Here is a 24,731-nt window from a genome sequence, read left to right as displayed (position 1 = left end):
ATCAGCTTCAGGTAAATGTGGAGTAAATGATTGGATTATTGTTCTTTCATTTGGCTGTGTAGTAATGACTGGATTATAAACATTGCAGGGTATAGATTTCCTGTCAGATCCTATGAATCAGACATCCTTATCTCATTTCCAGACTGCCGCTCCACCCAGAGCTGCCATCTCCCAGCCAGTGAGTCTGGGAGAGCATGTGGGACGAAGGGGGGGGGGGGGCGCACACACACACACACACACACATGCAGACATAAACATAAACAGACAGACATCCAGACACAGTCGCACACACACACACACACATATGGGTTAGTGGGAAAGAGAGAGACGGAGGGACTGTTGTCACCCAGCGCAGCGCAGGCACTCCAAAGTCCATCCGGAGATTTCAAAAACCACTTAGGCCCCCTGTCCATATTTGTTAGGCAGGTAAACCTAAGGGCCACCGCGCACTGAATTCAAAAAGAGAGGAGGCACAGCGATGTGGAGAGCATTGGTGAGACGGGAAAAAAGGGAGAGAGATATCTCCTAAATGAAATTTCGGCCAGGGCGGGATGGAGCGGGACTGACAGCAGGTGGAGGGAGAGGCTTCGGACCCCCTGATTTAGTTTGAGTCGCTCAGAGAAAAATGTTTGGGTTTGAATAATGCAGCATTTTGGACCGGGGCTGGAGATTGATGCCGTATTCATCTGATGTTTGGACATCATATCAGTAGTTGTATCTGATTTTTTCCATCTTTTTCTTTCTCTGCCTGCCTCTCCGCCTCTTCATTGAATTTCATTTCACTGGATTACCAACACTAATTGGGTTACGGAGCCGCGTGGACCAGTGACCGGCGCACGAGCCTGCTTCTGTTGAAATGCATCAAAACTCACCGCAGACAAACGCAAAACGGGTACTGCAAAAAGTATTAATTCTAAATCTAAAAGCAACCAGCAAAAACGTCAAACTTTAAGCAAGTTCATCCCATCTTATTTTAAAAAGTGCCATTCCATTGCACAACAGTTTACCATGAAAGTGAAAAAGCAACCGGAGAATGCAAAAGAATATTTGCTCTTACAGGCCCACAGTTACGTTGGCCATGACAATGTATTTCATGTTAACTTTCAGAAAACTAGAACACAAACTCATGTCATCAAATGTGGATAATCAGTTGATTTCAATACTCAAGTGTCGGAACATTTATTGGTTAATGATACCGCATCGGAGGAGAGACAGAAAGCAGAACTGATTCAGATTAGTTTGAAGACGGGTTACAACTAACGCTGAGTTGTATTATCAATTCATTTTATTACACTTATTTTCTTTATCATCAGCAATGATATTTCCAGACAATATCTCAAAGACTTTACATATTACAGCCTACATTTCATGGCTCCTACTTCTAAGAGATGATTGTTCATGCCATCCAATAATAAAAAGAAAAGACTGATGATTGTGAATTAATACATTTATCGGTATTCTCCTTCTTCTCTCTGGGTATCATTCAGTGGGTTGTTGAGGTCCGCTCGCTGGTTGTTAATGCAGCTAACTCAGGGAACTGAACAGGACGGCTGTTGTCATTCCTTAGTGCCGAAGCGCCGTGCCATTACATTTATAGATTTTCTCTTTGATGGGATAATTTGGTTTTTATATCTCTCACAAATGAAGTGATCCTCAGTTCTCCCCGCGCGGCTCAATGTGCCGCTCCCATTTTCAAATACAGTTAATTGCATTCGAAAAGAATCAATGATACTTCCACGGTGACAATATCATTCTTTTAATGTCACTTAATTTCCTCAGTGAAATGATTACATCAATAGCCTGGAACCCATTTCTTTCTTTCAGCATGAATTAATCTATTAAGGACAATAATTACACATTTGTAATAGATAGGTTTTTGTGCTCGGAGGTAAATGCAGTCAAGTCTTTGCTGTGCGTCAGGTTGTTGGCACTGTCCTGACTGTCATTCATTAAGTTTATGAATTACACTCCATCACCCGGGCCAAATAAATAAATAAAACCACCTCTGCTGCGGCTCCTCGGCGGCCTTGTTCTGAGAGAGCCCTCCCTCTAGTGGAGATGACGGAGCTGGTGACTGCTGTCAGCTGGCTTCTACACTGGGTCACAGCTGAGGCAGTCAGTCAATGATGGAGAATGTCAAATAGGTGGAGGGAATCCTTCCACAAGACAGGATGAAACAGAAATGATGTGAACAATTTCAAAACTTTCCATCGCATTTAGAATATTAAAAGGGCTCCAAATGCTGCAGGGTTGAGTGTATTGCTTAGAAAATGTATTTTAAAGTATGTTTTAAGTATGTGTGGTGTTCTGACACTGCAGGCCCAAAAAAAAGGGCCCGAGCACCAACAGGGGGTCTTGCAGAGGAGCTAGCTGCTAATTGCTAATTGTTTAGCCTTCTTTCACTTGGTGGCTTGATCCTGCAGGATACTGCAATCTCTGCAACAGACGTCTCACTGCTGTTCTATTTAAACTAAATTAGAGCTTTTGAATGTTAACAAACTGCTGCAGAGCCTCGCACAGAGTGAGTTCTCTTACCGGTTGGAGGGTTATGCTATAATAATTCAGCAGGCAGCGAAATATGATATTAACGGTGGAACAATCGACAGGATTCATCGTGCGCTTATTTCACAGCATATTGTATAAATGCAACAAAAAAAGGAAAAAAGCGGCAGGTTAAAGTCTGGAGACGGCAGCGGTTCCATCTCATCGCTCCATGAATTTGACCCCGCTCACCCAGCTCCGCGCCGCCGTCGGCGGTGTTGGGTTTTTGTAGCCACAGGCGCGCAATCCGGAGGAGGAGTTGCCGAGTGCGGCGGCGGCGGCGGGTGTGCGGCAGTTAAACGGCGCGCACAGGACGCGCAGAGCCACAGCAGCAGCAGCAGCGCCGCTCGGGACCCGGAGACACCAGCGCGCTGTGCGTCAGACGGGGACGTGACATGACTTGTCCGAGTAAGGTACCCCGCGCATTGATCTTCCTGGTACACAGTCACATTGTTTGGTTATCCCACTTCTGTGCTTTGTTTGTTTTTTCTAATGCAATGGTTTTTTTTTAAAGGAACTTTGACCCACCTGTGGCTACTGTAAATGATATTAATTGAGGCATGAATGTGCGCGCGGTGCTGCTACACTGTACATCTTTTCCTTTGGGGAAAGGTGACTGAATTATGTTATCGATTGGGCCATTGCTTAATGCACGAGCAGGTTCAATATGACGACTTTACAAGGCCCGGCTGTCTGTTTAGAGAAATTCTGAGGTAGGAGTTGTTAAATGCAAATCACTAACTGCGTGTTCATTTGATAATTCTTTACAAACGGGCCGTTGTAAGGATGCTATGTTGTTAAAGTGCCCTTGTGCTTTGTTTGTATCACCAGAGTTTGCATAAAATTGACATGTTATTTAGAGAAGCAACATTTTCAGACCATCAATATGCTTTCATTTTCTCTATAAAGTTTTGCAGACGTGCGAAAAGGCGAAACCATTTGATGACACTAATTCCCTTGAGGTGAACAGGCTGCTTAAAGTTACTGTAGTTTGACCCACTGTAAAGCTCCTTGGACCAGCCATAGTGAACACACAGTACATGTAAGCAAACACACACACACACACACATATGAGCTGTAAAGACTGCATGAATGTGTCCGATGCTATCCAGAAAAGTCCAAATCGAAAACAATGAATAAAATATCACGTTAGATAATCAGCCCGGCCCTGTTCTGGGTTGTCACACTCCGCTAACTTTGCCATGCCATGTGTGATTGAGTGTTAGCCAAGTGCAGCTCTATTCTTTATTTCTATCAGATCCCTTCCTGTCAAATCAACTGTCACCTACCGGGATTTTTTTTTTTCATAATGCAGCTGATAAGAGGCAAAGGCAGCAGCAAGCAGGGCTTACATAGCTCACACTGCGTGACTAAAGTCTGTGCAGTGTCAGTCAAAAGCCTTGGGAGGCCAAAGGAAAATATGCACAAATGTAATTTATCAAGCGGAGGCGTTTATCAATATGAAAGACGCAGGCTGGATAGCAATCCGTCTTGTGAAAGGAACCTTTTGATTCTCCGTTGAAGAGTAACTCGGTCTGTCGATGTAAATCATGCTGCATCAGCTATTTGTACCAGCGGAATTACGTTGTGATCGGTGTAGCAATTCAACCCAATAGTGTTTTGTCACTTTGGGTTGCTGTAAATATAAGCTGTTGTTTTTGAGAGATTTCTACATCCCGAATGAGAGAATGTAGTGCCACAACTTGAATATATAGCAGAACTATCATATGAACAAGGGAAGACGTATACTTTGAGAGTGTCATCATTTCCTGCAGTGTCTTACTGAACTATGTACTGTGAACTGTGTGTGATTTTATTCCTCTTTAAGGAATTAAACTGACAGATGTTTGACTTTGCATCAATCTCAATCTGGTTTTTCATTTATTTAGTCATTTGTTTTTGTCACAAAAAGAGAGCAGATGCTGCGTCAGATCTGTGCCACTGTGGAGGCCCTCTCGCTGCACATCAATAGGCCTGTGATGATCAATAGGGGATTGCGTGATGTTTTTGCATTGATTGTAGAAACGTGAACCGATGAATGGAACTGGATTCCTCTCTAAGGGTCATACTTTTCCGGAGAGCAGCAGAGCGACCTCATACACACCTTTTTTTCTTCTTCTTGTTGCACGAAATCAGCTGGTGGACGTGGACTCCCCCTCACTCGCCCTCTGTTAGACTCAGCCATCGGCGGGCCGCTCGTTTCTCCAGTAAGATGCCACGGTGTGGGCTCTGTTCTTATGAAGGATACAGCAACACGGAGACCCTTGCTGTGAAACGGTATCTGCATTCTCTGCATTCTTCCTGCGCTTGAACAACAGCGAAAAGCGCCGGCGGTTTCCAAAGCCGGGCCCGGAGAAGACAGAGCTGGATTATTCCTGCTGCTTCAGAAGCTTGATGGGCTCCCAGAATATGAGTTACGGCTCGAGATCGTCTCTCACGGGTGGTGAAAGGTTCACAATGGTACCTCACATGTAACACCCAGCAAATGGAGTTAGTGACACAGCTCAATAAATACATTTTCTGTCCTTAGTGGTTTGAAAGCTATTGCTTTTTGAAAGTAAAGTGCTGCGGAGGCACTCGACTGCCTGCTGGAGCTCGTGTGGCTTTGTGTCAGATTTGACTTTATTATCTGTCATCTAACTGAACAGGCGACGTATAGTAGATAGTTGTAGGTCTTTTCACATGGTTCTGATATGTCAGGTGCTTGGTAAAGTTCTCTGTTGTTGTTGTTGTTGTTGTTGTGAAGTTGCATTGCCTTTTGCTTATCCTCGTGTAAAAACAAGCTTCAGGAGCTGAGGCAAAACGCTTTTCCTTTGCCAATGTGCGTCGCTGTGTGCGTGCCCGAGGAGGCGCGTGTACGGCGCGCCGGCCCCCTCCTGTCGCTTTAAGCCCCGCCCCCCTCAGCCAGCCAACAGCAGCTGTTCCATATTCATCAAGCCCTCGAGTCTTAAAGAGCCCCGTCCCGAGCGGGGAGAGAGTCATTCCCCTCGTGCTCTCTCCACCTCAGCGCTCATCCCCGCTGCCGCCTGCGCTCCTCTCTCTCTCTCTCTCTCTCTCTCGTCCCCCCCCCACCCCCTCCTCTACCCCCCCTTCACTCTCTCTCTCTCTCTCTCTGGCATACACACACTTTCACTTACATACACTCGGACGCGCTCTTTCTCTCGCTCGCTCCCACACATTCCTACATAAACACACGCATGCTCACGCGCACACGCGAGTCAGTCCAACATACCTGTGCAGGCTGGTGGGGGCGGAGAGGGGGGAGCGGTGCTGGAGGAGGAGGGTTTGTGGGGGTTGGGGGGGGCGGCTTTTCGGCAGCGGTGTCTCTGAGGGTGCTGTGCCATCATTTGGGGGAAGAAGCGGCTCTCAATTGTTTTGCTCTCTCCTCTTCCTCTCATTCCTGGAATGCTAAAACTGGACTGATGGACATTTCAGAACTTTGTCTCCCAGACCCTCTCAGCTACCATAACCAGTAGGTGCACCTTGTTTCTTTTTCTTCTACCGTATCCGTTTAACCCCTCTGTTGTGATGCAGTTGTGTTTCCTTATCTGCGCCTTTATTTTATTATTTGTGTGTGTGTGCCTGTGCTCGCTGTAGTCATGCTTCCTGGACCCCACCGGTCCACGCGCGGAACTTTTTACTTTCTGTCGTGCACTTTTATCCGGCCTTCTGTACTCATCTGCCATCTCACACCTCACGCGCTCTGATAGAGACGCACTTTGTCGCGTTCTTGGTTGTAAGGGCTCTTATTAGACCGTGCAGGTCTGGCCAGTGTAGACTACAGAGCAACAGGGCAGGTGCGGCTGTGTGTGTGTGTGTGTGAGAGCCTTCGCGTGTAGGTTTGTGTAAGCACATCCTGTCTTTTTACATTTTATTCAGAGCATGGCTGATTGATTTAGCTCCGCCGCTGTGCAAACTGTGTATTTGTTCCTTAAATAATTCGGGCTACCTGTCCAGTTGGGTTAGGAGGCTGTTTGCTGATGGCTTTGTTCTCACAATCCGCCGCACAGGGAGAACAGCCTTTTTTTGTTGTTGTTGAGGAGATGAGATTAACGTGCAGCCGTGGAATTGTGGAGGATAAATGACACAGTGTTTGTTGTGAGGAAAGAGGGATGAAAGGACCCTGAGTGGGATCCACGCAGCGGCACACGAGGCTCGCTGGGACAGTCTGAGCTTCACCGACCGCACTTTAACTTTGTCTAAACACCCGTAACTTAAATATTTATTTCTGGTATGATGTGAATGTATTTAATTAGCCATATCCCTGTTCATCGACAGACTACTTCGGGCTTGTTTAATTCTTATTTAAAAAAAATGTAAATATATATATTTTTATTATCTTTAAATTGTTACATTTAGTAATACGTATTGAGTTGTTAATATGCAAAGGTAATGATTTGTGAAAGACCAATCAGATGTTTAAATTTCCAATTACATTACTTGGCCTGATAAGTCATTTACACATTTGGACAAATTTAATTTGATTGTGTCCAATTCAAATTTGTATTTTAGCTTTTCACTCACTCAACACTATTTGATGGCAATTGAGGAGTTTTTTTTATTTTAGTTTGAATTCATTAGCTTCTAAAAGAGTTTTTTACATGCAATACAAATACATGACACATTATAATTGATTGTAAAGATAGTAAGATGAATGTTAGTGGTGTATATTACTTTACTCGACCCATTCGGTCACAGATATTCTATACTTTCGGCTTTAATGACTGAAAACTAATTCTAGAGAACATAATACTAAACATAATCTCCTTTTGTTCATCCTGGATTATAAAAATTATGCTTTCTCTGAAACACAGTTACATGAACAGTTAATGTATAACAGAAAGGGAATTTCTGTAACACGTCCATATGTTCTTGTGTTGTTTTTATTTTTCATTGTGCTTCACCTGCAAGTATTCTTTAGGTGAACTAATTTAATTTGTGTTTATTTTTAAGAAGATCTTAAATACAAAACCCCCTAATTTATGTAAATTCATATTATTCCTAAATCCAAGATGATATTTAATGTTCTAATTATTTTACCTTCAAATGCACTTTCCAACCAATTTTAAATCATATTAATTGATTGAACAAAGAGAGCATTTTTAAATATGAAAACACTGTATTTTTACGTTGGAAGTAATTAGTTTGAAGAGTGCTTATATTTGACTTCCTTTTAGGTACTCTATTTGTAAATATACTGTTGATTTTAATTATACTCTCAAATCTTAAAGTTAATTTCTGTAAAATAACACTTTTATATTTGTACATGAACGATATGTTTCAGTAATATCTTGTAGTTTATCTTTACGTTTTGTAAAATTTGTAAAAATCATCACAGTTGCATATTGATTTATTGTGCACACTGTTTTGAAATTTGATTATGATCAAATAAAATACTCTTTATTAATATTTCATGTCCCTCCGCACAAGAAAGCAGTTGTATTACCGTGTCCCATCGCCATACTATTTGAAAATAATGGACAGATGTAACTTTAAAATTAACCATAAAAGGCAGAATTATAAAGCTGAGTTGTGAACAGAAGTTTGATTCATAAATATCTCTGTTTACTCACTACAGGTGTGTTCAGTTTGTTTTAGTTGTTTGTGATCACATGCGGACGCACTGTTTAACTCCTGAGCTAAGACACAGTAACTTTTGGGGCATTTTCCTGATCACATGTCCTCCCGATCAACAGTTAGTCATCCGAGCGACGCCTCCTACACCGCGTGTGCTGTTAGTTTAGTTTCCTCTGCTCATTGCACAGCGGCACTTTGCAGCCCCCCTCGTTGTGGGGCTGCACGTGGCTGCGATGCTCGCTTGAGAGGATTAGTGGGACGTATGTCCTCCCGTGTAATTAGCACGGCGGCGTTGTGGACTCACTGTGCTAGACTCTCTGTCCATCTACCCGAGGGCGTCTGCACGGCCTGGGAGTCGGATGGACACCCGAGTTCTGCCTCCACAACAGACTGACGCGCACCTCTTGCCTCTGTTTCGCCCACCAGCTTCATTTATTTGGAAATGTGAGCGCACCGCAAGTTTCCACGGAGTATTCTCATAGCGCCGGTTTTACTGAAAGTTTGAAAATGTGCTTCTTACATCTCCGCTGGTGTGTTATCCGTTTTAACTCCACCTGCTATTTACTTTTGCCGGACTCATTCGGGTCTGAATATCTCTTGGCTCAGGCGTGGAGACGAGCCGCTTACTGCGCGAGTCTGACAGGCTTATTGTTGATCCTGTATTGCAGTGGCAGTTCGCGCCACTCACAAGTCAGCCAATGCCGACGATTGTCGGTCTGAGTTCCTGTGCGTTCGCTAGAATTCAATTGAGATGTGACATCTTTCTGCTTCTAAATGTTCCATCAGCACCCTCGCTTTCCTTAAGCCCTGGCAGAGCCACTGCTATAAACCTACCAGGCTATCCAATTTCCCTTCATGAAATAAGAGCTTTTTAATGTATTCGCCCTTTTTTTTTTCTTCGAGAGAAGCAGAGAGAAGTTAGCACACAATGATGAATTAGATTTCAATTCATTTGACTTCATTCCCAGCTTACTGCATTAGAGCCTGCAAACACCCATCTCCAGCAGTCCGGCTGCTTGATTCTTATTAGGTTTCAGAAAACAAGGCGAGGGAATTGCATTAGTGTATCTTAAGTTAAAAGCTCTTTGCTCTTTGACCAAGTGTTTCATTGTTATTGGGTTAATCAGATTTTTGCTGTCTTCATGGAGATGCTATCGCGGGCTAGAGGCAGCGGTGGGTAACCAAAGCAGCCGCGCACAGACGCTATCCAGATGGGATCAGCTTACGGTAATTTGGTTTCGGAATACATTACCCGAAGAGGCTCCTGGCCGAGGATGACCGCTCACTCCGCCACGAGCCAGGAGGAGCTGGCAGGCCTCTGTGGCTGCAGCGTCCGGCCCCCACACAGTCCACCTGTCCCCATCCCACCCTCCTCATCTCCTCCCAGGGGCGTTTAGGGCGGGGGAGGGGGGGCGGCGTTGGGATGTGTGCCTTTTTTCAAAGTAAACCCTGATGTTTTAAAAATCCAGTGTGTCACACAATTCTAAATACTTCTTCCTTGTACCAACAGGGCTTTGTTGTCCAATTCATTAGAGAGATTCCTGAGTCCACTGGCCACGCTGGAGCCCTCTCATTTCTGGTATCTAGTATCATTACTTTCACTGTAAATATGTCACTCAGCTCAGGCTGAGCGGGGAGGGGGGGTTGGAGGGAGGAGGGGGGGTGGAGCATGTTGTCCCTCTCCAGGCCAAATGGGGATGCAGAGTATATTGACACTCTCTGGATGTTCATTCTATTGTCGCTTCAAATACTTGGACAGGCTTTGAAAGAGCTGCTAAATCAAGCTCACTTGTTTATTTTTCCCAACCTTTGCTAAAATAAGAGTAACAAAAGCATGCAATATCCAGACTGGTTTTGTTCTGAACTATTATGTCACCTTCTATTTAATAATGCGCCAAAAAATTGGTCATGTCGTAAGTGAACTCCAACTAGAATTGCATAACAGAAAGTTTCAAGAAAGTATAACTGATTTTGGATGTTACCGTTATTATAACTTTGGCACTTACACGTCTCGGTGATTAGCTCCCGGGCCTCTTTTGGCTATTTAACAACATCCACCCGCACAGAAACCACCAGCCGTCACCACACGCCTCCCTCCTGATTCCTCGTCCATCGTAACCTTGGACACCTTCGCCGCAGTGTGAGAATCTGTTTAAAAATAACCAGGTCCATTAGTCTAGGAGGATAATGCTAGCCTACGTGGGCTCTCATGCCCTTGTGGCAGCAGAGTGCTATCACTGACACGGTGCGTCAGCACTTCTTCCTGTTGCTCCAACATTGAAGGGCTCCTCTTCATTTACACACACACACACACACACACACACACACATATTCATGTATGCACACACACACACACACATGCCCACACGCATCACCTAGAACACAGAAGTTTAGAAAAATAACAGCAAAAACAGTGAAATGAAGTCTCCCCAGTCTGCTGGTTGCTACCGGTTCTCTCCGTTAGGATGATGGACATGAACGCTACTACTTTTAAACCCGCCGCGTCTTTAAATGTGGTGCACGGAAAACCTGTAGGTCCACTAATTTACACGTGGGAAGAAAATGTGACGTAAGGTCAGTAACTGCGCGGGTGTTTATCAGCGAAGGCTACGGGTATTGAACGGCCAGTTGTTTGAAGGTTATGTTTTGGAGCAGTAATTGAAATGCAAAATAACATTAGGATCGATGGTTTGCTTTGTTTATTTATGAAATCAATATTGAAAGCGTCCGTCACAGTAGCCGCTCTGATTCCCACTGACAGCTTCACCAGGTCTCCTCTACAGTGAGCCTCAAACCCATTGCAGATTTTAGTTAGAGCCCCTTTTTAAAAAAAAATCATCACTCTTTGGACATCTGTGTTTGTAAATGTTTCGAGCACATATTTCAACACACATTGTCCGTAGTTTTAAAGCAGAATTGTGCAGCATGGCGTCGCCAACCGTACTGTCCTGTTAAATTGAAGGGCCGACGCGGCGTGCACGCTTCCAGCAGCTACGTTGGGGATCTCTGCAAGAACTAGAGAGAGAGAGAGAGAGAGACTACTACTATCACTCATCCCCGATTTGCCCGAGGGAAGTAGATGTGACCAATAACCAGCCCTTAACATGGCAGCGTGCAAAAAGCCAGCCACTGTAGGCCTAGTTTCTGTGTGCTGAACAGGAATTTCTATTGACGTATTTGCGGCTGTTGAACCGTGTCAAACACGCGTTGCTCACATAACAGAAATAAGAAAAAGGCTTTTGGTTGATTTCTCTTAAACATTAAATTATGTCAAAAACACTTGCAATGCAGTTGTGATTTGAATGGTCTTCAAAACTAAACATATTTGACACATGTTTCATTTAACATTAATACCAGTGTATTTGTTCCTTTTTTTCCTTCATGAAGCATGAACATTATTTGTATTATTTATTGAAACTGCTTCCACCGGAGTTCGAATCAGATTGTCAGACTCCACAAAACGTTATTCACTACAGGTTAACTTTGTTTTTCTCATGTCTCATGAAACCTCTTGTTTACAACTCCACCTCAGAATCATTTCCACTGATAACTGGCAGATTTGTTAGCGTGGTAATGCGTGTGTGTGTGTGCATGCGTGTGTGAGTGTTTGTGTGGTTCCTTCTTGCTCGCCTGCAGATAAACTACACAACTATGGGCTTATGTGCATATTCTCTTGCTGGACACTCCGCACGTTCGCATTAGCGCGCCTCCTCATGAGGCCCCACGGCGCTGAGTGCCGTGCAACGGTCCAAGTGAGTGCGCGGTTGTTGAAGCTGCCACTTGGAGAGTCGCTCCCTCCCAGTTCATCCGTTGACAGCGGAACACTGAAATGTATGTTTAGATTGCCCCCTCGAGGAGACACATTAATTCAGGGAAATATCCCCAAAGTTTAATTATTCCTCAATGGTGTGGTGGTGGACAGTGTCGTATAAATCAGTTAGGCCCACCCGTCTTTTTATTGCCGTCGCTATTTATGGGGAATGTGTGGCAGCTGGTAGAGACGAGCCTGCAAAGAGCCAGAGGCTGTCGACCACGACTACGTCCGCCGCTGTGGCAGACAGTCAGCGCAATAGTGTTGTGAGCATCATCATTTCATTTTAGAACTGTTTGAATTTTTTTAATTGGAGGAATCAAGCTAGATTTGATGATCATGTCGTACTATGTATGTTATTTTAATCTTGTCTGCTTGCAGTGAAGACAAACTGACAGTTAACCTGTACAAACATTTACACATTAGGTTGTGTTTAAATTACCCCGGAGTCAGATAAACCTGCTTATTCTAGACTCTTCATGCACGTATGTGCACGTGTGTGTTGTATTTCTTCTCATGGAGAGGGCCGTTAATAAACGAGGCAGGAGGGGCTCTTTGTCACAAGCAGGTAGAGTTCTCCCCCAAACAAGGACGGCGTATCAGAAGAAGATTAATGAAGTAATTTCATGCATGGCTCTATGCCTCCGTCCTCCTGTACGCACAGTCACCGTGTCGAAACCTGTGACTTACACTGGACTGCGTTAAATAGCCTTAACCCTTTATAATGATGTTTATTTACGTTGGTGACACACACACACACACACACACACACAAACTGAGAAAAACATGCACACAGCCTGTAATATCCTTTTCCCCTCTGATAAAATTGGCTTGGATTTTTTTGCTCAAGTTTCCATCATTCATCTTTTATAATCCGCCTCTCTTTATTTTACATAAGGAACCCTGCTGAGGGAGCGTGAGAGATGTGCTGTGGTTGATATCTGCTGGCTTTCCACATAATTTATGGCCGTTAAACAAAACCTCGTCTTAACAGGCTTTTGTAGCATGATACTGAATTTGTATGATATTCTGTAATATTAGCCACAGGAGCATATTACCAAATCCTGTTTATTTCTTTTTCCCTTTTTTTAACAACTGTCTTGACATTTTGCTCTTATTGGATCTCTTTTCCAATGACTTTATGGATTAATTATATTACCACGTTAAAATGCGTCAATTCTAGGAAAATCACTCTGTTTATGAGTAGCCAGGGTTACTGATCATAATGATAAGTTGATAATTGCTTCATGATGGATGACATTCTGTTTTAAAGAGTTATTGACCATACCTCAATGCACCTGTGTTGCTAAAAAGAAAGCCACACTGTTCCTCTAGAATGTCATGACAATTTATCAAAAAGCATAAATCAAAATCATACTGTAGCCACTTTTTTAAAAGTATTAAAGCTGTACAGGCAAACGACACAATTGTGTCTTTTCAGTATGAACACGTGAGTAACAAAGACCTGCCATGTTGTTTAGGAAGAATCCACCAACTACACACTTCAGTACTGTAAGCCAGTGTACTGTGATATTAACCCCAAGTCTTAACATATAAAACGCTGATAATTAGAAACTGTTTTTAAGGATGATTTTTTCTGCCAGTAGTGAGCTATAATTGCTTTTTGTAGATACCACGAGCCATTGTAAATGTATGGTGTTAAATTATACCACGGCCATGCCCCATAATGGATGTAATGGAAACTAATCTTTTCTAATGAAAAAGCAGAATTAAAAAACGTGATCCCAAATGTACCGCGTGGCAGACTAGACTTATCACTAAACTTCTTTTTTCACATACAGTACGATGAGCTGTTCAATTCTGCAGGGAGCTTCCCCACTGAGCCTGAACAGAACACTGTTAACTCTTTGCTGTCCCCGCTGTGGGCAATATCAAGACAACTGACAACTCCCTCATGCCCCCCCCCCCACCGAACATCCTGAACTCGGCCCCTCAGAAGAACCGGATCTGCCCAGTGCGGCCCAGACAGTTTACGTCAGACAAACAGAAGTGCCTGTATCACAAGAGGCCCCCTCTCTCTCGCTGCTGCCAGCAGCATCTCTGGAACAGGAAGGAGCAAGAGGAGGGGGCGGGTGGAGGAAAGGCGGGGGGGGGGGGGGGGATCGATAGATGTGATCTGCTTCTTGGCCAGCGCTATCTCGTGGTGCCGCCCGTGTTGTCGTAGCGGAGTGAGCTCATAGCTTTATAAAGACTACAGCGACATCGCTGGAGCAGCTAAATATAATCCTCCTCTGCTGGAGACTAAAAAAACGTAATTGCCCCGGCCAACGAGCACCACGGTCCCCCCCCCCCCCCCCCCCCCCCCCCCCCCCAGCGGTAACCCTGCACGAGGCCCCAGCCTACGGAATATTGATCCGGGGCCCGCGCTCGCCATTGGTACCATAAACACAGCTCGCTCCCTCTCTCTTCCCCTCACGTATCGCTTACTTTCTGTTTTTCTGTTTTTCCGTCTCCTCCACTTCCCTTTTGTTTGCCTCCATGGATCATAAATCTCTGTCAGCTTGTGCTTGAGTGTCTGGCACAACCGTTAACAAAGGGACCCCTCCTCTCCCTTCGGGTCCACCCCCTCCGCTCACTCTGCCAGAGCAAGACTAATGAATGAGAAACTCCAAAAATTAGGGGCCTCTCCCTCATAGATTAGAATGGGTCCCGATGGAGTGTTGCCCCCCCCCCAACATTTCCACCTTTCATATTCACAAACCCCGAGACAACGTTGGTACAGACACACATGCACATCACCCCAAGAGTCCGTTGCCCCCCTTTATTCCCCTGATGGCCATTAACCTAAAACCAGTTAGGCAGAGAGGCGTCCTTCATATTTCAACCGGCTGTGTTTTGGAATCTCCAATCACTTCCTTTCTCTCCCAAGGGCCACCCGGACCCCTCTCTGGGCCCCACTCCCCTATTTCAGTTCTCCATTTTGCCCCTTGCGAGAACCCGCCGAGCGCCGCTCCCGTCGGGCCGTGCGGAATTTCAGTGCGGTGTCCGTTTTTCTTCCTGGAAAAAAACCCGAATGGCGTCTGCGTGTTGGAGCGGTAAAAGGTGGCGGTGGCCCCTGGAGGAGAGGTCAGCGGCGTGGCAGCTGCCAGGGGGTCCTCGCCGTGGAGGTGGGAGGGGGAGGGGCTGAGCCCAGCTGAGAGGAGGTCTGTCAGGAGCTAATTGAGTTCGTCCCACCAGCGGCGACTCTGGGGCCGGTGGCTTATCAGGCCACAAACCGCCCGAGGCCCTCCAGACGGATCTGCCCCAGCCGGGGCATCTGATATCCCCATCACCCTGCCTGCAGATGTTGACCCCCACCTCCACCTCCCAGCCGTTCTCCTCCACTTAGCGAGTTTGATCAGGTAGCAAGGACGCGACACTCCGGGACGAGGTTAACAAATGGTGTTTTTTTGGGGGGTGTCTGGTGGCCTTGAGAGAGAAGGACGTCGGGGAGACAGTCGCTGTTTGAGTCGAGCCCTCTAGGACGGCAGGACGGGCCTGTACACAGAGGAAAGCGGAGGATGTCAGCGTCCTACCTGCAGCGAGCCGGGAGCACCTCGCCAGGGAACACTTACAAATTGGCTCAATTAGATCGTGAACGTTCCCGAGTTCTCGCGACGGTGTCATCCAGCGATCAGAGTTTTTTTTTTTTTTCCCGCTTGCAGGCGAGGAAAGTGTCGAAACGGCGAGAAAAAAAAAACGAGGGCTCCTCGCTTCTCCCCTCGGAAAGGCGAGGTGCAGAGGGTCCGAGACGAGCCGCCAGATCATTAGGCCAGCTAATCCCGGTCACAGCAGCACCGGTGGAATGATATTAGGGATCTGAAATGCTGTTAGGGGGGCCAGGTGGAATCAGATTAAAACCAAACTGCGCAGTGTGCGTTTGCGGGCCCGTAACCCACTACTCAGCATGAATTTTGATCAGTACAAAGGGAACAAAAGGAGGAGGAACAGAGAGGGAGTGAGCGATACTGTATCTTGGACGAGCACTGTTCCTTTGGGCAGCCAGGCAGCAGAATTTGAAAGGCTCTTACGTTGAGGAAGGAAGTAAGACTACAGAACTATAGATTTTACAGCGTTAGTCCAGCAGAACCCTTTCCTGTCGGCTCCGTCTGTGTCGCACGCGCTAATTAGCACCTGCCCCACATATTGAATTATTTATTACAACTACTGCTGCTGTCAAACTATTTAATGCTCATAATTCATTTTCCCATACAATGGTATTTATAGATTTAAATTGGACCTGTCCCATTAGAGATTACGAATATTTATAGAAATATTTTAGACTATTTGATTAATACGTCAGGTTCAAGTGGTTAGTATTCCCTCAGTATCATTAATCAATATATGCAAGCTTGTTAAAAACATAAGCATAGCAGTGGTATAATGTGTCATAGCGGAATGAGTTAAGGGGATTCTAGCCAGCACATTTATTATAAATGACCACATTGAGCTGGAGGGGAAACAGTTAAGACACTTATGCAATTATGCTAAGTGTCACCCTGAAGATGGCCTTTGAACCGGGGTTAAGTTTACTCTGAATTTGTGAAATAAAAGCTAAATGGAGCCATCTTGTGCTCCCGCGTTTTAATATATAGCCTCTAATAAGCCAAGTGCAGGTGCCCTATTGCACAGGTGCACATATCCATCTGAAATAGAGAACATAAAGCAGATGAACACAGAGCCGTGCATTAATTTATGGGGATGCAATCTGCATTCATTATGAAGACCGGCAAGTTCTATTTAAGAAAGGCATGGAATGGATTCACTTTGTCAATTTCTGTCTGTAAGGACATTTAAGGGTACACGTGGAAAATCTTTAAAACAACACATCTGAATGACCGCCCTCGATGCCACCAGTAGTATTAAATGTGTTGACAATTATTTAAATTGAGAGTAGCTGAAAGGACAACCGTCAATTGGAAAGCATGTTTTCTAGCACGTTGTTAATTGAGTATAGCGAAGGCTTTAAATTGCGCAGGCAAAGCGCTTATTCCACAAGGTCAGCGGTTTAACAGGGGGCATTTCTTTATTATTTATTTTAGCAGTTAACCTTTTTGTGAAATTTCCAGAAGTGGTGGGCACCTGGAACTCCGATGAATATACATGACAGCGGGGAGGAAAAACCTGGGAAATGAGATTTAATTTGACACGCTGACCCCCCCCCCCATCTCCACGGGCCAAGGTAGCCAGGGTGAGAAAATAAGGTTGACCCACTGACCCCCTGGGCCTGAACCCCTCCGTCACCCACCCTCACAATTAAATCAGCCTCGGAGAGCAAGAGGCATTCCGGCCGACCGGAGGGGACGCAGCCGAGGCCTCTGGTTCCCCGTTTCCTCTGAATCACTCTGAGACGGACGGCTTTCGTCCAATCGGGCTGATAGAGCCCGGTGGGGGGGGGGAGACACCCATCTCTCTCCTCGTGCTGATGGTAAACTGACATGTCAAATATGTAAACATTACCATTAGTTGGCAATATGCTAATGGAACTAATGTGCTAAGGCACAACTTCGGGCTGTCTAGCTGCCACTCAATAGGAGCCCCTGTGTCTGAATTTGCATAAGCCATGCAAGGCTCAATTTTGTTAATGCAAGCAAGTGTAGGTGACCTTTCACCCCTCCCATGGCACCTAATGCAAAAGGGGGCGGTGTGTGTGTGTGTGTGTGGGGAAGTGTGTGTGTGTGTGTGTGTGTGTGTGTGTGACCTGGCCTTGACCCAAAGGGGTCACCATGTCTACACGGCATCCCCAATACAACAAGTTATCCATCTTCTCTAGCAGCCCACCCCTTTAGTCCCCTCCCCATTCGTGGAGGGAAAAATGAGTTGAAAATGTCCCGGCTAAGTCCCCCCACTATGCAATTTAAAGTTAAAGGTAATACTAACTTTAAGACTGAAATAGAGTTGAATGGGCAAGGAAGGCTTCAGAGTGCATTTCGTGGCCACAGCCAAAAGGCAGCACTTTAGTCTGCACACGTTACAGCATCATATTGCGTGTGATCCCAAACACAGTTATTAGGCAGACAGTGAAAAAGTCAATATCTTGCCATCGTGTTTCCTACTGGTTGACTACTGACTCAAGGAGACAAGCCAAGGTCCACTCTGTCCTCTAAACTATGGAGATGCGCACGACCTGATGTGTGTGTGTGTGTGACTGCGTGGGCACACTTGCGTGTTTAGTTATTGTGTTAAAGGTAAAGTGCTCTTTTGTATGTCTGTTACTCTCTTTCTTTCTGTGTGTTTGTGTTGTTTCGTGTGCAGCAGCGTGTTGTAGTTACGAAGCTGAAGCCTAATGAAGTTCTCTGTCCAGTGGTTAATAGGAAAGGTTAGAACACGGAGTGGTCAAGAGAACTAAAATCAAGTGACCATAGTAAAGTATTAGATACATTTAGACGAACTCTAACTGTTTGATAGCATGAGACTGAATGTGCCATCATGAATTGTAGGACAAAGAACATTGAAGCGTGAAAGCGATCCTAGGTGGTGAATCTGTAAAATCAATTCACTCCATAAACTTGTCTACACAAAAAGCATCTGTGTTGTTATTATCTTAAAAAAGTCAAATCATTTAATTTTGTACTTGATTCATGTCAGTACATTTTGTTGATAAGGTCTCTGCTAACCATCTTCCTCTACGACCTCCTCCCTTTCCCACCAACCTCCTTCCCCTCCCCTCCCCTCCCCTCCCCTCCCCTCCCCTCCCCCGCCCCTCAGGCTGCTGAATAGAATGGCCGCTGATGACCGGCACCTACCTTCCAGTTGTGGGTCCTACATCAAGACGGAGCCGTCCAGTCCCTCCTCGGTCATCGACACGGTCAGCCACCACAGCCCCAGCGGCAACTCCGACGCCAGCGGCGGCTATGTCAGCACCATGAACAGCCACTCCAACGGTCTGGACTCTCCGCCCATGTTCACCCCCGGCGGGCTCGGGGCCGGCACCTGCCGCAAGCGCTACGATGACTGCTCCAGCACCATCATGGAGGACTCGTCCATAAAGTGCGAATACATGTTGAACTCCCTCCCCAAGAGGCTGTGCCTGGTCTGTGGAGATATAGCCTCGGGGTATCACTATGGGGTGGCGTCTTGTGAGGCCTGCAAAGCCTTTTTTAAAAGGACAATACAAGGTATTTTTCTCCTCCCACCTCCCCCCCTTTTACAAACACTCAATACACGTATTTCATTCCTCGTCGCTGCGTTGCCGGACATAAAAACACCCTCCATGCAAGACACTTTTGGCCCCCGCAACAACAAAGAAACATACTCAGGCCAATCGATTTACTGTGGGAAAAAAAAAAAAATATTGTGGAAGATGTTTTCACTACCTCCCGAGCCCCTAAGAAAAGAATATATGGTATAAAATAACAATTAAATTGACTCATTATGCAATAGTAAGAGATAACAGAAGCATATTTTTGACATGGGCCGGGGGTTGGAGGTGTGATCGCGCCGTCTGTCATGGCTGGTGGAGTATGGTGGACATGACGTCATCACTCAGAGGTCAGATTTGGTGGAAGTGTACGGGGCTGTTTGTCCAGATGCCTTGAGTGTGGCTCAGCGAACGTGCTTTATTATTCTTGTCCTGCCTCTGTGAGTGTGTGTGTGTGTGCGTGCGCCTGGAGACTGGGTGCGATCGGCTATCTGCGAGGCACGATGTATCACAGCTTCTCATTAGAGAGGCAATGAAAGGCCCCCCGCTGTGAAACTGTGCGCTCCGCTCCGGATTAATCAGCAGGACGGAGATATTGTTGAGCCTGGAAACAGCTGCCCAAGGCTCTGCCAGCTCCAACCAATACAGTAGACAAACCAGACGAAAAAAGGTGGGATGCGAAGCCGGAAGGTGGGAGTGTAGTGAAATAAGGGGATCGAGGGGGATTAAGCCTGGAAGAATTCTTTTTTTAAACAAAATGGGGCATGTTTTATCCATCGCTCTCAATCATTTCCATCAACAAATGATTGTAGGCATCATATGAAGATCTGGCTGCCGGTCTGGTTGTTAGGTGTTGATTTTGGACCTTACAGCCCTATCAGCTTTAGACAGGCTATGTACCTTTTGCATGCAAACAAAAGCATTAGGCCAAATCCTCCTGTTTGCCCATGCTGCCATCAGCAATACTGTCTATTGACAATAGATGAACATTTTTTCTCAAGTAACATAACTGGGCTTTTGTCCCCTCACTAAAAATACACTGACGGCAACACAATGGAACAGAAAAAAGGCATCGGGGAAGAAAGAGACGTCTTAAGTGGAGCAATGGCCCAAACAATTAAGAGGAAGGTACATGGGGAAAAAAAATGAAAGCTCCTCTCCCCCCCCCCCCACCCTCACTTTGCATTGTCGATTTGAAATCCCTCTCTTTCTCTTCTTGGAGGGCTGCCTGTAATGGAGCTAATCTGCCGTCGTTTGTCCGAGCCACAGGAGTTTTGTCAATAACAATCAGCGTTTGGAAAGTGTAATTAAGGCCGAGGCTTTTCATTAGGAGGAAGGGAGGGGGCCGTCTCCAGGGACGGGCATGCCAATTAGAAACTCAGGCACGCGTCGCCGGGTAATTTCAAGGAAAGGAGGGGAGGGGGGGAAACCAGGACTTCTTTAGATTGGAGAGGGACCCTGCTGCTCTTTCAGAGGAGTGGAGGAGAGGCTTAATGGCATAATAATCAGACAGGGGTCCCAGGCAGAAAAAGCAGGAGGATGCTGGAGGACTTTTTTTGGGGGGGGGAGGTAAAAGCCTTCCGAAATGATAAAAGAAACACGTGTAGGATGGCTGGAGGAAAATGGAGGCGGTAAATAGCAGGACGTAGAGCCCTTGAAAGAGTGAGAGGCTGCCGTTGATGAGAACTGATTAATTAAAGGAATAACGAGGCAGTCAAGGGTGGAGTGTGAGACGGCCCCGTCTAATGAGAGGAAAACAAAGGAGCTGTCTTTTCAAGCTTTCTATCACATTGTTCAGAAGCACTTAGGGCAAATAACATGCTACGTTTATGTTAACTATGTACATGACAGGTTCTTTGTCACCTTGCAATCACCTTGTGTGATTTTGCAATTATACAGCTGCTAATTCTTGAGAGGAAATATGTTGTTTTCTTGCTTTTTTTTTTAGATTAAGTGTTATTTAAATTGTTTTGACTTTCATGATTATAGTTTTATTCAGGCACCGAGTAGCTCACTATCTTTGTTTTATTCTGCGCTGCCGGCTCATACAGTTACCTTTTCAGCAAAAGATGATGGAAAATCCATCATCCGTCACCTATTCATCCAGTGAAAAGCCCCTTGAACTCTTCCGTGGAGATAGTTGCATTACTCAAGGCCAGGCCCAAATTAATGTCAACCTGCATCTCCATCCATCCCAGAAACACCCCTGTCCTCATTGCCCCCTAATCGTCCCGCTATTCCTGCACCTCACCTGCCCCACCAATCCAAAACATAAATCTCTTATTGAACCGTGTTTTCTTCCGATTTTGAACCCAAGTGTAAAATTGCTTCAAAACCAACCGAACTCAGTGGCCCCCTTTTTATATGAAGTAATAGACCTTGACAGTAAGCCTGTAAAAGTCAGTTTGGATTTTGATGAGAAAAACCTGCCATTTTACTGTAATTTACTTACAAGACCTGACTTTCCCCTCTGTGCCCTGGCATGGGTCCTGAAAAGCCATAAAATAGATTGAGACAGATACTTATCAAGAGAAGAAGGAGGGAAATCTTTTTCTTCTCCCTTCGCTGTGTAATGTTATTGGTAACCGTGGCGTAACCTCTCTAAAGATGGATAAACCCCGGCATGTACCAGAGGTTAAAGGGGTTCCCGCCAGTATGCTTCATTTCTGAAAGTGAAAGCAGCCACTCTATTACTCTACAGGCCTGGATCTCCAGTCAACCTCTCTGAATGACAAGGTGATCGTGAATAATTTAGGAGGTGCGCCCCTTTGAGTCAATGTTTTAAGGTAATATAACTACGAATTCTGAGATTCGATCGGAAAGTAAATTGTGACACTTTGTTTCGGGGGACTTTAATGCAACATTGGAGATAAAAGTCAGTTAAATCCATTCGTTTTCATTAAAAGTTGATTTACCCCTGAGACAACTTAAAGAGTGCTACGAACAATATCAGGATGCCTATTCTGTCCAAAGTAAAAATGTAAATGTCTATAACTGTGGTTATATTTTGTGTTAATTCAATTTAAGTCCTAATTTAATTAAATAAATTACAGGTATATTTCGCATAAAGTGTAAATTAAGTGTTAATTATTTTTACCGTGGTGGTTAAAAAGAGGTACAGTTTTACAGCATCGGATATCATATTTAGTTGTGGCACATTTGAATCTATGGGTGCTGCCTTTAATATTTTTTCTTCTTTTATCAAAATGAATGTGCGTCCACCAATAGAGGTCGAGGCTTATTGTCATCTAGCTAAGCTGAACGATGAAAACGTCTTCTAAATATAAACCTAATGGAGAGATGAAAAAAAAAAAGGGTTAATCCACCCGCCCCCCCTCCCTCTCTGCATTGAGCTACGAGAAGCCCCCTCTGACAGAACACCAGATGGACCCTGGACTGGACGGGACAGGTGGACGCAGTAGCACAGCAGTGTGTGTTCGTTTTTCGTTTCTGGAGTGTTCGAGTCTCAGAGAGTTAAGTCACCCACCAGGTGTGGTTTGTGCCCCCCCCACCCCCCCACACTCCCCCATCTCCCCTGAGAAGGGTAGGAGAGGGCGATAGAAAAATAGCCCCCTAAACAAAGAGTCCTCAGAGGACGCACAGGGTCAAGCGTGCCGGGTCGGGCCGCGCAAAGCAAACCCGCCACGTGGCAGCAAAGTGAATAAAACGATAAGTATACATTCTTTAGATTTGCATAATCCACGTTTCCAAGTACTTTACGTCCCGGGCAAATTGCTGATTGATTAGCGCATAATGTCCAACGCAAACCAGAAAGACCTCCAAGAATTGAGTCCAGCACAGAGTAGCACTGATTGCCTCCTCCCAGGATATGGAAAATGGATAGGATTATTATGGTCTAGTTCTGCTATGACAACAGAGAAAACAGACAGAGGAAAGACAATCAGAGCTCATCAGCCGCCTCCGCTCACACCTTTATTTACCCCAATCCCAAAGAGATGAGGAGAATTAGCATACTGATTTCTAACCCAGATATAAGGAGGAATTTCTAATTATTTATAACATCTTGGGACCCTCCTCTCGATCTGCCCAATAATGTTAACATAATTGCATAAGTTGTCAAAGGATGTTGGAGGGCTAGTGGAGGAACGCCAGAGGAATATTACACAGCTTTCTGTTTCTCAGTACAGACAATATAAAGCAAAGGATGTTGGGATGCAATCCTGATGTGATTGTGTGTGTGTATTTCTGTTGACACAGTGTTGACACACTGCAAAGCATAAAAACGACCTACAGGGGGTTCTTACAGAATGTGTTTATTTAGTAGTTTCTACAAAAAGCACATTTGCTGACATATTGTTTTACTTACATGTTTTTTAGTAGACGGGGGAACAATATTGAGGTACTCATGATGATTAAATGATACGTTTACATCCCTCTACAATTTATTTCACTGTCTGACAAAGATATAAACCTTGGTTTAAAAGAAAAGTTTAGGCAAAAACCCCAATGTCAAAAGCTTTCAGGCTGAAAGCTTGTTCAAGATGAGGATAATTCATATTCTTAGGCCGAAGCAACCATTACATTGAAACCCTTTATTGAAACCCCCCTGAATACAGTAAAATGTAGGGAATCAGACACAAGTGGAGGCCCTGCCTCACACATGCCGCTCTCTCTGCTGCGGAGCAAAGCGCTGCCGGCCCTTTTATTGTGAGGCAATGAAACTCTTTTTCATTGCTCCGTCCTGGAATCAGACGCTGCGGTTGAATAATGCATTAGGCCTCTCGCCTGTGCATGTAAATAGTCAACAATAGCAGCAGTGGTAACAACAGGTTTGGGTCTGCCGGAGTATTATGTAAAGTGGTCCGGGGCAGCGTGTCTGGCTCTCTCTCCGGCCCGGCTATTGAGGCGGTGGCAAGCCCCTCTGAGCGCAGGGGGACTCGGCCCGCGCCCCCGGGGGTCCCGTGGGGCCCCGGAGGGGACACGTACAGAATTAATGAGGCCAATTCAGTGTTGGACCTGGGTGGCGTCTACTGATGGGACCTGAAGGACCGTTGTAGTTTTACTTCCTCCTACCACCCCCACCCCCTCCCTCCCCCCATGCAGCCACCTCTGCAGAAATTGATTGTATTGGAATCCGTATGGTTGACATGTGCCCATGCCGGGTTGGCCGAATAGGATTCATCATGGACCCTCTGAGAATAACGTCCTTAGTAGCACCCACTTGGCCGTTCTCTTTAGTCCCAATATATGAGGGTTTCACACACATTTCAATTTAGATTTGAATTAGACTTGACTTATACAAATGGTTTTGCTTGTGATAACTTGGTGTTCTTCTCCTCCTCCTCAGGTAACATAGAATACAGCTGTCCTGCCACAAATGAGTGTGAGATCACGAAGCGGAGACGCAAATCATGTCAGGCCTGTCGCTTCATGAAATGCCTCAAAGTGGGGATGCTCAAAGAAGGTAAGAAGAGTAAGAGCATTTTTATTATCCTTACACACACACGCACATTATTATCTATCCATTATCTATGTTTTGGTTCACATAACATTCCTACAAATGAAGAAGCCCCCATTAATCTGATGAAGGTGGAACATTACAGCGTCACACACTTGTTCTCATGGTAGTTTCAATCAGACCCCCACAGTATCTTTCCCACAGTGAGAGATGCATGCAACTAGCTGCCCCCCCCCCCCCCC

At 45.4% G+C, this 24,731-nt stretch overlaps 1 protein-coding gene across 11 annotated transcripts in view; it reads left to right on the top strand.

Moving 5' to 3' along the window:
• Window positions 1-2,611: 2,611 nt before the first annotated feature.
• The window catches only part of esrrb (estrogen-related receptor beta), a 42,668-nt gene continuing 20,548 nt past the window's right edge, over window positions 2,612-24,731 (top strand). The window contains exons 1-4 of one of the 11 annotated variants that reach the window (XM_078089846.1): window positions 2,782-2,949; window positions 3,451-3,583; window positions 18,638-19,047; window positions 24,379-24,504. In XM_078089846.1, coding sequence (XP_077945972.1) covers window positions 3,582-3,583; window positions 18,638-19,047; window positions 24,379-24,504 — 538 coding nt within the window. In that variant the 5' untranslated portion in view covers window positions 2,782-2,949; window positions 3,451-3,581. Of the gene's footprint in view, window positions 2,955-3,450; window positions 3,584-5,503; window positions 6,014-9,628; window positions 9,698-18,637; window positions 19,048-24,378; window positions 24,505-24,731 lie in introns of those variants that run through there. The other 10 variants (XM_078089847.1, XM_078089848.1, XM_040200163.2 and 7 more) reach the window with 10 other exon arrangements.

This window comes from Gasterosteus aculeatus, chromosome 15 (assembly GCF_964276395.1).
Source record: "Gasterosteus aculeatus chromosome 15, fGasAcu3.hap1.1, whole genome shotgun sequence".
Taxonomy (NCBI): Eukaryota; Metazoa; Chordata; class Actinopteri; order Perciformes; family Gasterosteidae; genus Gasterosteus; species Gasterosteus aculeatus.
This window is presented reverse-complemented; position numbering and strand designations above follow the sequence as displayed.